The sequence below is a fragment of the Microcebus murinus genome, chromosome 8, assembly GCF_040939455.1.
Source record: "Microcebus murinus isolate Inina chromosome 8, M.murinus_Inina_mat1.0, whole genome shotgun sequence".
Taxonomy (NCBI): Eukaryota; Metazoa; Chordata; class Mammalia; order Primates; family Cheirogaleidae; genus Microcebus; species Microcebus murinus.
Window position 1 is genome coordinate 75073016 of NC_134111.1, and position 13981 is coordinate 75086996.

General features: G+C 35.4%; 1 protein-coding gene across 6 annotated transcripts in view; it reads right to left on the reverse strand.

Annotated features, from left to right (window-relative positions):
* ALS2 (alsin Rho guanine nucleotide exchange factor ALS2) overlaps positions 1-13981 on the reverse strand; it is an 81251-nt gene that overhangs the window by 5955 nt on the left and 61315 nt on the right. For 4 of the 6 annotated variants that reach the window (XM_012738971.3, XM_012738974.3, XM_012738973.3 and 1 more), the window contains exons 24-31: positions 11197-11330; positions 10102-10269; positions 5933-6050; positions 4096-4253; positions 2607-2729; positions 2028-2204; positions 649-694; positions 369-430 (exon numbers count right to left, since the gene is read on the reverse strand). In XM_012738971.3, the coding sequence (XP_012594425.2) occupies positions 369-430; positions 649-694; positions 2028-2204; positions 2607-2729; positions 4096-4253; positions 5933-6050; positions 10102-10269; positions 11197-11330 (986 nt within the window). Of the gene's footprint in view, positions 1-368; positions 431-648; positions 695-2027; positions 2205-2606; positions 2730-4095; positions 4254-5932; positions 6051-6763; positions 6859-10101; positions 10270-11196; positions 11331-13981 lie in introns of those variants that run through there. The other 2 variants (XM_012738977.3, XR_001147422.3) reach the window with 2 other exon arrangements.

Here is a 13981-nt window from a genome sequence, read left to right on the forward strand (position 1 = left end):
AAGGTCATAAATGACAGATACCCATCTAGAGGAGCAACTGAAACTGTGGACCTCCATGCTGCAACCAAATAGTCGAATGCTTTCCAACAAAAAGCAGACACAACTTTAAAATTAACAAATAGTTTTCATTTTTTAAAATTATTAAGTACATAGTAGCTTATTTTACAAAATAATGTACATTTTTAAGTATATGTAATTGAAGTCTCTTCAATGTTGCCTTACTTTATTACAGCTAAATTAATGTGGCCTTCCAACATGAAAAGGTTCCCCAACCCCTGGCTTAGAGCTTAGGTAAAGATAAGATCTTATTTATGTCTTTATAGACTAACCATTACTTTGATTTCTGTAGTTTTTCAATTAGAGATTACCTGATCTGCTGCAGACATTCTACTGCTGAGGCAAAACAAGCATCTTTTGTGGTTGGCAAAACCTGTAAAAAGAGAATGAAGGTCAAAGAGGAAAGCTATCTCTTGCAACAACAATAAAAATAAATGATATTGATGGCAGAGTACAGGTCTTTGGTGAATAATAGATGCTGACACAAGCTTGGCTACTGTTCTATCAAAGAAAAATGAAAATTTTTTGCTCTCTCAAATCCTTCCCATCAAAGAAAAGCGTATTTGCTGAGGAAATTAAAATCTACCATACCTTTTTACTCTCTCCAAGGATTGACAAGGTCGCTGGCCAAAATTTCCTACAATGGAATCCACAAATTATTAATATAAATTGTTACTTATGGTAGATAAATTTGCATTAAAACACCTGACAGCTATACTGGCTTCCCTGTCCTTGTTAAAAATAACTGTTCCATACATAGGTTAAATTTTTTGGGTTTTTTTGAGACAGAGTCTCACCCTGTTTCCTGGGCTAGAGTGCCGTGGCGTCATCCTACCTCACAGCAACCTCAAACTCCTGGGCTCAAGCAATCCTTCTGCCTCAGCCTCCAGAGAAGCTGGGACTACAGGCATGTACCACCATGCCCGGCTAATTTTTTTTTTTTATATTTTTAGTTGTCCAATTAATTTCTTTCTTTTTTTAGTAGAGACAGGGTCTCGCTCTTGCTCAGGCTGGTTTTGAACTCCTGACCTTGAGTGATCCACCTGCCTGGGCCTCCCAGAGTGCTAGGATTACAGGTGTAAGCCACCACGCCCGGCCCCATAGATTAAGTTTTAATAAACATTCCAGAAATGATTTAAGAGTTACTATCGTATCCCAAAGGGATCTGTCACTCTATACTCTAATAACCCTACAATTTACAGATATTATCAAATATTGGCCAAAATTTTCCTTTACTCAATTTTATCGCATTTTTAGTATTAAATTATTCTACTGAAAAAATTTACTTTTAAATTAAGGCTTATTTCTTTTTTTGATAGCACAAATACACAATTATTGGGAAGGGGATCAACTTTTTCACTGGACTATAAACAAAGCATAGTCATTTAGCATTCCCTTGAAATAACAAGAAATATTACCTTACAACAAAAACAGCACTTCTAAAATTTTAAATTAAAAATTTCAGATGGTAGACTAATCTAGGAGCTGGAAGAAACAAATAAAAAAAAAAGAAAGAAAAGAAAAATTGCAGATGGGGAGGAAGGGAAGAAAAGATGGGAAAAATGCCAAAGACTGAATACAATTAATTTTTCCTGAGGAATCTGAATATAAAATATGTACTATGTTTTAAAGAACTATAAAATATCAGGCAAGATAATTCATATTTACTTTATATATATGAACACATAAGAATAAAAAACACAGCCGGGTGCAGTGGCTCACGCCTGTAATCCAATTTTTCTAAATAAGACAGATATGCAAATAAGTAAACCACAACCCTATATGGGTTATATATATATATATATATATGTATATATATATATATATATAACCATTCTAGTTAAATTAACAATGGCTGGATACTTTCCGGACCACCCTCATAATTGTATATTAAAGTACCAAATCTCTGATAATGCAGTTTACATTTTAAATTAAAATCATTTGGTTCTGCTCATAACAATTGCACATACCTCTGCACCCCAAGAAAGCCCAAGAGAGCTATATCTGGTTGCTTATTTAGTCGCAGAACACATTCCCAGTAAATGTCTTCCTCACGATCATTGTCCAAAGCATAAAGCATAAACAGTGGTGGGTAGAGCCGAGGTAGTAGCACAGGAAGCAGCAGTCCCGAACTTGTTACTACATAACTACAACATATTGGAGTGGGAGAAGAGGAGCATTCATATTAAAATTGAATACTGGTCTTTTTACATACGGAGTTGACACAAGGAGCTTACCAATGGCGCCCAAATTTTGTCTTTGACAAATTGTGAATAATTTTCATGAACTCAAAATCTAACTGAAAACCCACTCTGTTCCCATTTTGAGGCTCATTTCTCCAATGTTCCCTGGTGCCCAGGTCACCTGTGGCTGCTGTTTCTGGGGTTTGGCCGACAGAACTTGAGACCTAAAAAGGACCTCAGAGAGCCCCTAACCCAACCACACCATTTTAGAAATGAGGAAACAGATCTAGAAAACACAACTTCTCCCTGGATAAGATCATCTGGTCCCCATCCCCTTTCTTCACTATCCCTACCCAACTTATGTACCCTGGCTCAGGTGATTCGGATCTGGAATCTGACTTTCCAGTGCAAAAGGATTTCCTTTCAGTCGGCAGAGGAGCAGAAAGAGGAATTGTGCTGCCCTCTTCAGGAAGTTCAGGAAATAAAAACCTAAGGAATAATAAAGAATGTTAATTATACCTCTCGAGTAGCTGAAAAGAGTAAAAACATATTTCCATTAATTAGTTAATCCATTTAAGGGCCTATGCTTTATTATCAACTGGGTATTTTAGTTCCCTGAGACTCATCATGTGCTATGGTTTTTTCTGCCTAGTTACTAAGGAATGGAATTCTGATTTATGAGATATGTGTGTCTTCTCTATTTTTGTAGACTCACACTTGGCACCTTCCTCTGCCCTAATTTTATAGTTGGGACAACTTAAAAAGGTCAGGAAGCTTATCTTCATTATACACATCTAGCTAATGTCAGAGCTGAAGCACTCCCAGCCTAGTGATCTTTTTAGTAGGTCACACTTCTTCAAAACCTAAAACATTTCAGAAATGCATTTATCAATTTTGATGTGAATAATATAAGAAACTTTTTGAGATAAATTCATAAACTTTTGTATAATTTTCTCACTGTAGTATTTACTTGTTGGTTTAAACTGAGTAAAAGACCTTGCATCCTACAAGCTCAAATTTGTTTGCTGCATTGAACTCTCTTCCTGAATATATTTACCGGCTTGTTTCATTGCCTTCTTCAAAGTCTCTGCTCAAATATCATCTTAGTAGTCAGGCTTCCTAGACCTTCTATTTAAAATAGCAGTATCTTACCTCTAGCATAATCGTCTTTCCCTTCTTTATTTTTCTCTATAGCACTAATCACCATCTGACATACTATATATATTTTTTTATTTGTTTACTCTTTTCCCTTACTAGAATGTAAGCTCTATGAGAGCACAGAGTTTTGTTTTATTTTGGCTTTTGGCTTTGTTCACTGATAAATCTCTCCAGAGTCTAGAATGGTGGATGATATATAGAAGTGCTAAATAAATATCTGTTAAATAAATGAAGGTATATGATGTTGTCAAGGGACAGGACATAAATACTCAGGGACAAAACTTTGTATTGAACTTTACTCTGTGGCTGGGTTTTAGAGACATGGTTTTGCCTAGAATTAAATCCAAATAAGACTACTATATTTCGCATCAAAATTTGAATTAAAAAAAAAAATTTACTTTTGCCTTCTATCATACTGCATGAGTAAGAAAGACAAAAAAAGAAATACGTAATGATAGCTAAAGTTTTATCATTTTTATTTTATAGCACAAATATAAATTAAAAACATGTTTTCATTATTTAACATATTTAACGACCTATGATATAAAACCATTTTCTTGATGAATAATTTCTGTGACAAAGGGAACACATGATTCTTCACAAAGTTTGTAATTTCTAGATTCAGGGCGAAGCTGCCCAAGTGTTAATATAAAATAATATTCTGTAACCTGCAGACTTCAGTGCAAAGATCTCTTACCTCACCAGCTGGAAAATGCGCTTAAGATAGGACTTAATCTCCTTTACGGCCTCCTGCAGTAAGCGGCGGTTGGCTCCTACGCCCACATATGTCATTCTATACACTGCAACCAGTGTCTCCATGAGCCTGCCCAGGGGGTGCAGAGGAGTGTCACAGGCCTGAGCAGGAAGAGAGTCCATGAAGTCAGTCAACGTGCATTAATAGCAGAAACATCAATCAATATATAATAAGCAATTTCATAAATGATAATTTTCAAAACATCAGGAATCAAATTTTAGACCTGGAAAATTCAAATACTTTTTTTCCTGCAAATATTGGGTCTGTTTTAATTACATATAGCTGGATTTCCAAATCTTCTTAATCAATTTTCTAATCTTCTTCTTCTCCTTTAATATCTTGGGAAAATAGCTTCAGAAGTACTGATATGGAATACCATTAAAAGAAAGATTCCGCTGGTGCAGTAGTATGCCCTATTATCCCAGGTACTTGGGAGGTTGAGGCAGGAAGATTGCTTGAGCCCAGGAGTTCAAGGCCAGCTTGGGCAACATAGCAAGATTCCATTTCTAAATAAATAAATATATATATATATATATATATATATATATATATTTTTTTTTTTTTTTTGAGACAGAGTCTCACTTCTGTTGCCTGGGCCTTCTATCATACTGCATGAGTAAGAAAGACAAAAAAAGAAATACGTAATGATAGAGTGCCGTGGCATCAGCTTAGCTCACAACAACCTCAAACTCCTGGGCTCAAGCGATCCTCCTGCCTCGCCTCAGCCACCTGAGTAGCTGGGATTACAGGCATGTGCCACCATGCCTGGCTAATTTTTTCTATATATTTTTAGCTGGCCGATTAATTTCTTTCTATTTATAGTAGAGATGGGATCTTCCTCTTGCTCAGGCTGGTCTCAAACTCCTGACCTTGAGCAATCCTCCTGCCTCGGCTTCCCAGAGTGCTAGGCTACCACGCCCAGCCAATAAATACAATTTTTAAAAAAGAGAAAGATTCTGATATACTTTAAACTTCACAAAAATTATATGAAATGTTGTTACTTTGGAGAAAACTAAATATTCACTGCTGATTATATTCTGAAACACTCTTCAGTTCCCTCAATTTCTCATAATAATCCTTCCTGCACCCTCATCAACACATTTCAAACTTTAAATTGTAGCTAATGTTACAAGGTTGAGAAGGAAGCAAAGAGAACATATGCTGGGGTGAGGGCAGTGCACTTTATTTACATAATTTCTAGTTTGCTAATGTTACTAACAAAAAGCCATTTTAAACTCCGGTCTTATTTCTCAAGAACCCCCTTGAACACCTTACACAACTTCTATCCTAATAATAGGACAATCTTCACATAGAAATGTGATCTTAATAGTCAGAGAATTAGCAAAAGAAATGCTTTGAAAGCAAAAACAAGATTAGAATAATATTAAACTATGAGTCAATTTGTTTTGTTTAGTTTTTGTTTGTTTGAGACAAGGTCTTACCTTGTTGCCCAGGCTAGAGTACAGAGGTGTGATCATAGCTCACTATAGCCTTGAACTCCTGGGCTCAAGTGATCCTCCTGCCTCAGCCTCCTGAGTAACTGAGACTATAGGCATGTGCTACCACTTCTGGCCAATTTTTATATTTTTTATAGAGATGGGGTCTTGCTATGTTGCCCAGGCTAGTCTTGAACTTCTGGCCTCAAGCGATCCTCTCACCTTGGCCTCCCAAAGTGCTAGGATTACAGGTGAGAGCCACTGCATCCAGCCTGATATGAATGATATATTGTGATAGTTACTCATTAATTCACAAGACCAATGTAATTGTGACTCTAGTTTACCTTTATTAAATATTTCTTGATGTCATCATATTTCTCCACAGAGAAGGCACCAACATGTTGGGGAATGAATTCCAAACTCTCTAGTGTCTGAGTCTGTGAACGACTTAATATTTCTGGACTGTAAAAAGGGAAAGGAAAACCTATTATGCATTTTACAACAAGAAAGCAAAATAAGTATAAATACACACATGAAACACATTCACCAACTAAGGATAAAGTGGAGCATCCAGCAAAGTATTGGGCCCAAAAGAGTTCATGAATGGTAATAGCCCCCATATCAGGTGCCCAGTTTATGTAACATTCATTCAAAGGAGCATTTAATGCTCCTTCATATCAACTACAATGAATTAATGAAGATTTTGCTCTAAACCATGGTGCTGGGAAATACGGTGAGTTTAGCTTGAAGAGGAAACTGATGATAGACTTGTTAGTGATAAGAAAAAAATGGAATAAAAGAGGGAAGGGAGCTAAGAAAAAAGTAAAATAAGTCAAAGGGCAAAAGAAAAACGAGGTCAGGAAGCAGGGAGACAATGAGGACACTGCAACAGGTGGCAAGGTAAGCATAGAATGGGTAAAGAGAAGCTTTGGAGGAACAGGCTAAGTTGAAACATATACTAGCAATCAATAGAGATTTTTGATAATAGTATTCTATTATTAGATTATAACCAATTATTACTGGTTATACACAATTATATATTATTTTATGTAAACAAATAAGATCTCCGTGGTAGCAACAGGGTTTTATGTAAAACTTCATTCATTCTCACTTCTCAGAAACACCCAAAAGCAGCTAATCAAGATTAAGTGAAAGGCTAAAGTCTCAAGGTGTACCCTGATAGGCTGTATCAGTAAAGGCTGAGCAGATGCAACACACACCAGGGCTAGGCGATGGCTTTTATCAATTCTGGGAGTTTCCATTTCTTCTACTGATAGAAAGAGTAACAGTCATGAACTTCATGAATGAAACACTATAATCAATTCCTATGTATACAAAATATACCAAAAAATACTTCTTTCTACATTTAATTTCTTAAAACACACACATAGAGAAATAGCAAGAAAGCAAAGATAATACTATGGTTTACTTTAAATACCATTTTGGAGTGTATTTGATTAGAAAAAATCTAGACTAATCTCTCCAAGCTAGAGTAACAATGAGTATTTGTTAGACTTGACTGTGAGACATTTAAAGTTCCTGAAATATTTTTCAATTTCCAGAGTTTAATTTCAATATGTCTTCATATATTAAGATTATTTCAAATTTGGTAATTTATTCAAAGAATTTGGTTTAACTTTGTAGGAAACTAGAACTTTTAATCATTCAGAACAAACATTTATATTCTGAATAAATGGATACTTACTGAATTTTCTTTCTTCAGTTGTTGAGTATGAGAAAGCAACTGACAGGTGTACATAAAAATCAGCACAAAACTGATTTTAAAAATCAAGTGTATGTAGTTACACACACAGATCAAAGTAAGCTATTTGATATTTTAAGAATAAAGTCATAGCTCAACCCAACCATCACCTAGCATTAAACTTAAGAAAGTTATAGTTAATTAAGTTGGTTCTGCTGCAGGGATTAGTTAGTAAGTTCTTTAGGTCCAAATGTTAAGCAATGCTTGTGGAAGTTCCTGACAAAGTTAAAGAATAAGGAAATATGAAGAAAGTGAAAAGTAGAAGAAAAGGAAAGATGAAAAAGGGGAGAAATTTTTAAAAAGGAGAAAAAAAGAGAGAAATGAAAAAGTACATCTGTAAGTTTCTTTTCCACATTTCAAAAATGTTGTGCCACTTCCTTCTGGCCTCCAAGGTTTCTAATGAGAAATATGTAGTCATTGAATTTTTGATTCCTTATATGTAATGCATTTTTTTCTAGCTGCTTTCAAGATCTTTTTCTTTGAGTTTTGATATGATGTGTCTATACATGAATATCTCTGGGTTTTTTTTTTCTCCCAGAACAGAATTTGCTCAACTTCTTGAACCCCTAGGTTCATGTCTTTTACCAAACTTGAGTTTTCAACCATTATTTCTTCAAAAAATTTTCTATTCTCATTCTTTCTCTTCTTCTGGAATTCTAAGGACATGCATTTAGACCTACTGTGTTCACTTTTTCTTTTCATTGTTTTTTGTCTCTGTTGTTCAGACTGGATAATTCACATGGATCTATTTTCAAGTTCACTGATGCTTCCATTGTCATCTCTAGTCTGCTATTGAGTCCACGCAGTGAGTTATTTTGGTTATTGTATTTTTCAACTCAAAAAATTTGATTTCTTTCTTCTTTATGTCTTCTATTTCTTTGCTGATACTTCCCTTTTAATATTTGTTTCAAGAGTGTTTGTGATTGCTCATCTGAGCATTTTTAAAATAGCTGCTTTAAAGTTCTTGTCAGGTAACTACAACAGCTATGTCATCTCATTGCTGATGTCTCTTGATTGTCTTTCCCAAAATTAGTTGAGATTTTCATCATGATTGCTGAGTAATTTTGGTTGATATCATGGACACTTGAGTACTATGTTACAAGACTCTGGATCTTGTTTATATCACATGGAGAATGGTGACATGCATAAAATAGTAAACACAGCAGGCCTGAAACTGTTACCTTTAGAAGGACCTGTTTGTAAGGTTGGCCCTCTGCTGGCACCTGAGAACAAAGCTTCCTAAAAGTTCCCTATATTGATATGGAACATTCCCTAACTGATGAGGGTGTTGTGCTGTTCTTAGCCTGCATTAACAATGTGATTGACAGTGAACATCTGCTTTCCTTCTGACACTGTGAAATTTTGGTAATTGCTAGGCAGAGAGTGCCTACATGACCAGTCCCCAATATAAATCTTGGGCACTGAGTCTCTTCCCTGGGCAGAAACACTGCGGAGGTGTAGCTGTGTTTTGATGTTGGGAGGGGAGTGTGTTCTGTGACTCCTCACAGAAGGGAGAGAGCGTGGAAGCTTACACATGAATTCTTCCTTCTCTACACAGGTAAAGAAGACTCTGCCTGTGTCTTCTTCCCTTAGCATCTGGCTATGTATCCTTACTGTGCTGCAGTCATCTTATTTGGGAATACAACTATATGTTGAGTCTCTTGTGAGTCCCTCTAGCAAATCACTAAATGTGTAAGTGACCTTGGGAGTCCCTGAAATAGCAGATATTTTTGTTTCAGTCTTCTATTGGCTATGGTCCCAATATCAGTTCACTTCTCAAAGCCTATGCAGTCCTATTTGGGTCTGTTCTGTGATTGTGTTACCTAACAGTCAGTCTGGCACCAGAGGAGCCTACCTATTATCTTGCTTCTCAAAGTCTTTGGTATACTAATTAGGGTCAAATCCATTAGGTCTGGGGTGAGCCCAGGAGTTCATAAGCAACTGTACAGGGTTGTTTTCTAGTGCTCTTCTCTCTCCATTTCCTCCTCAATATTTTCTGGTTCTCAGGACTCCCTTTTTAGGTCCTCCAGTCAGAAACTGCCCACTTCTCTGAATGTGCCACATCTAGGGCCATCTAGAGTGGGAGTATAGAGAGTGAAGCCAACAATGCAATGGGGCTTGGTCTTGCCTCTTGGACCTGAAGATGGAAGGTACAAAGGGGGAAGAAGGTTCCACACTCTCAGAGTTTTGGCTCCTGCCAGCTTCCTATTCATGGCTGCTCTACCACTGCCACTGTTACCCCTACCACAGAAGTACCTGGAGGCTAGGGCATGAGAGAACAGAGAAAAAGGACAGAAAAAAAAAAAAAAAGTATATATCCTCCACTCTGAGTTTTAGGAGTCCCTTTCTCACTCCTTGAGCCAGAACCAGAGGGTTTTTTCTGGATCTCTGTCTGCACCACAGCGCTTACTTTCGGGTTTCAGGTTGCAATGAGTTCAGGCTGAGGGATATTGGAGAAAAAAATCCAGTAAACTCACCACTGGTTTTGTGGCACTTTGAATTCAATGTTTTCCCTCAATCTACTTGTTGATATTTACTTTTCAGAGTTCTCAAATAGCTGTCGATGTATTCTGTTCAGGTTTAATATTTGAGTTCAATAGAAGATAAAGCAGGTGTATTTTAATCCATCTTATCCAGAAGCAGAAGTACATCATTAACTTAAATTAAATATAGTCAGCCTTGACTACTTACTGGTTTTAAGTTTCATCTTCCTAACATTCTCTGCCCTGTGCTGGGCTGGCATTCACTCACCTGTCTCTGTGTTGGCGCCGATTGGTGGTCAAGGCTACAGCAATATTGTCCCATGCTTTCCAAACTTCCCCTTGGCCTGGGCTCTCACAGCCCAGCTGGTGCCAACATTCATCAAACACTGCCTTCCACTTCTCATCAGCCAGCACTGCCAGGTTTCCTAGCTTCCTGCTAATAAAGTCATGTCAACCTTTATTAATCACTTCTTTGTGCAAAATCATTCTGAAGACTAGAAACTTTCTAATATACAACTGGGAATGCTTCTGTGAAAAAAAACTACCTAGAATGATAGTGGTCCTATTTTTAAAACACTGAGTGAAAATTTTAAAGAAATGGTTTTTAGCTAATTAATGTTTATACTAAAGTGTATGGATTGTTAAGTAAGAAGCATGTCAGAATTAATTCTCCTACTTTCAAGTGGAGCTTAGAAAAAAAAAGAATTGATTATGCCTCCTACAGTTCCACAGAATTGATTCTGTAAAATTGATTCTTACTAAAACAAGAACTTTCTGTACTTAGCACATCTCATGAGAATTATGAAATGCATTGTATACTGGGTTCTAAAAATACTCTAGGAATAAACATGATACAGAAAATACATCGAACTCCCATTGTAACAAAGAATCTGAGGTTCTACCAAAATATACAAATAAAGTTAAAGCTGCAATCAATAAAGGAAAAAAGGCATATGCCAAAAACGTGAAAGAACATAATATACTTCTATTTTTGCTTTTTTTTCTCATATATGTAGATTATACTATTCCACTTGGGTATATGTATGTGTGTGTGTGTGTATGAGCTTTACTTTTCAAAATCAAGTTTATAGGAATTCTATTTAAGAATGCTCTTTCGGTCAACTTGGACATGTGCACCATTAATAGCAGCATTACTCTCACATATGGAACTTTTCTTTTAAACATCTATCCTCTAAAGCTTATAATCGAAGCCAAGAACACAGATTTAGCTATCTATAGCAGTGTCAATTGACAATCCAAGGAGGTTACACCTTGTTAAAAACAAAAACTTTAAGAATTTGATTTTGCTTTTAAAATATTAAAACATTCAATTATTAATCTAGAGTTAACACCAGTTACTCACAAAAGTTTAGGTTTGTCTTTATCACTTTCATACAGACTAGGTTTGAAGTAGGTTCCAGTGATTTTTATCCCAGATCCCCATTCTCCACTAAAATAACCTTCAATGTAATCTCCATGTGGCATAGTCAGTGTGCCCTAGGTAAAGTCAGAGAATAAAATGTGCAGTTAGAAAATCTATATTCAATTTTAAAAAAACAAGAGAAAAAAAAAAGCATTAAATGGTTAACACGTTCCTTTTTAACTTGCTGTTTACGTCTCCAAATCTTTAAAAAACAAACAGAAAATATGTGTACATGCATGTCCAAAAAGAGTATATAAAAATGATCCATGGGTAAAAAAAAAAATCAAGCCAGGTGCAGTGGCATTTGCCTGTAGTCCTAAGCTACTGGGGAGGTGGAGGTAGGAGGACTGCTTTAGCCCAGGAATTCAAGTCCAGCCTGGGTAACTTAGCGAGACTCTGTTACTTAAAAAAGAGAAAAGAAAAAAAATCACAGGAAAAATTGGAAAATATTTTGAGCTGTATAAAATGAACACATAAAATATCAAAATGTATGGGATGATGCTATAGCAGTGCTTACAGAGAAATTAATAGCTGTTAATACCTATCTTAGAAAATAAGGAATACCTCAAATCAATAAGCTACAATTTCACCTTACAAAACTAGAAACCCAAAGCAAGAAAGAGGAAGGAAACAAAGATTAGAGCAGAAATCAATGAGATAGAAAGCAAAAAATAGAGAAAAATCAGCGAAGCCAAAAGTTGCTTCTTCAAAAAGACACACAGAATGGACATTTAACTAGACTAATCAAGAAAAAAGAGAGAAGACATAAATTCACAAAAACAAGAATGAAACAGGGAATATTACTACCAATGCTATAGAATTAAAAAGGTTAGAGGGTGCTATGGTTAGAATGTGTGTCCCCTTCAAAATTTGTGTTGAAACTTAATTCCCATTGTGGTGGTACTAAGAGGAAGGCTTTTAGGGGAAGTGATTAAGGGTGGAGCACTCCTAAATAGATAAGTGCCTTAGGAAAGGCCTGGAGCTAACTAGCTTAGGCCCTTTTGTCCTTTGGCCTTCTGCCAAGTCAGGACTCAGCAAGAAAGCTCTCACCAGACACTGAAAGCCAGTGCCTGTATCATGGACTTTCCAGCCTCCAGAACTGTAAGGAAATAAATTTCCCAGTTTGTGGTATTCTGTTATAGAACAGACAGACTAAGACAGAATGAAATACTAAGAACAGCTTTATGTCAACAAATTAGATAAAATACGAAATAGAAAAATTCCTAGGAAGACACAGCTTACCAAAATGGACTCAAGAAGAAATACGAAAATCTGAATACACCTATAATAAGAAACTGAATTACACATTAAAAATCTCAAAAAGTAATGTTCAGAGGCCCAGATGACTTCACTGATAAATTTTCCTAAACATTCAAAGAAGAAATAATAACATGGGTTCACAAACTCTTTCAGAAAATAGAGGAAGAGGGAACACTTCCCAACTCATTCTATAAGGCCAATATTATCCTTATGTCAAAGATTGACAAAAACATTACAAGAAACTATATATTATCAGGCAATGTTTACTTAATAAAAAAAAAAAAAGAAAAGAAAAGAACTATAGTCCAGTCTCTCTCAGATGCAAGAATTCTCAAGAAAATATTAGCATTAAACCCAGCAACATATACAAAGAGTTATACACCATCACTAAGTATGATTTATCCCAGGTAAGCAAGGTTAAAGATGTCCACTCTTACTACTTTCAACATTCTACTAGAGATTCTAGCCAGTGTAATCAAACGAGAAAAAGAAATAGAAGCTTTCCACGTGGTAAAGAAGCAAAACATGTCTTTATTTGAAGGTGACATGATTGTGTGCGTAAGAAATCCTAAGAAATTTACCAAAAACTGCTAAAACTAATAAATGAATTCAGTAAGGTTTCAGGAAACAAGAACAAAAAACAAAATCAATTGTGTTTTTATATTATAGCAATGAACAATCCAAAAATAAAGAAAATAATTCTTTTTACAATAGCATCAATAAAATACTTAGGAATAAATTTAACCTAAGAAATGCAAAACATGTACACTGAAAACTACAAAACATTGCTGAACGAAATTAAAGATCACCTAAATAAATTGCAAAATGTTCTATGTTCATGGATTGGAAGATTCAATATTATTATATTATATTGATTATATTATTGATAATATATCTATAATCAATTCTCCCCAAATTGATCTATGGATTCAATGCAATCTCTATCAAAATCTCAGGCTTTATTGCAAAATTTGACAAACCAGTCCCAAAATTTATATGGAAAGGCAAAGGCAAATGGATAACTAAAACAATTTTTGAAAAAGAAAAAAGTTGAAAGACTTATACTTCCTGATTTCACAACTTACTAGAAATCTATAGTAATCAAGATCGTATCGTATTAGCATAAGGAGAGGTATGTTGATCAATGGAATGTAATTGAGAGACCATAAATAAATACATTTTATGGTCAATTAATTTGAACAAAGGCACCAAGATTCAATAGGAAAAGGTGCTGGGGAATGTGATACCCATATGCAAAAAGATTAATTAAGACTCATAATTCAAACCATATACAAAAGTTACATCAAAATGAACCACGGACCTAAATATGAGGTAAAACTAATAAAACTTTCAAAAGAAAACACAGGCAAAGACTTCTTAGCATCAAAAACATGATTAATAAAACTTTTTTTGATAAATTATACTTCATTAAAATTAAAAACTTTTGTGCTTCAAAAGACACCAT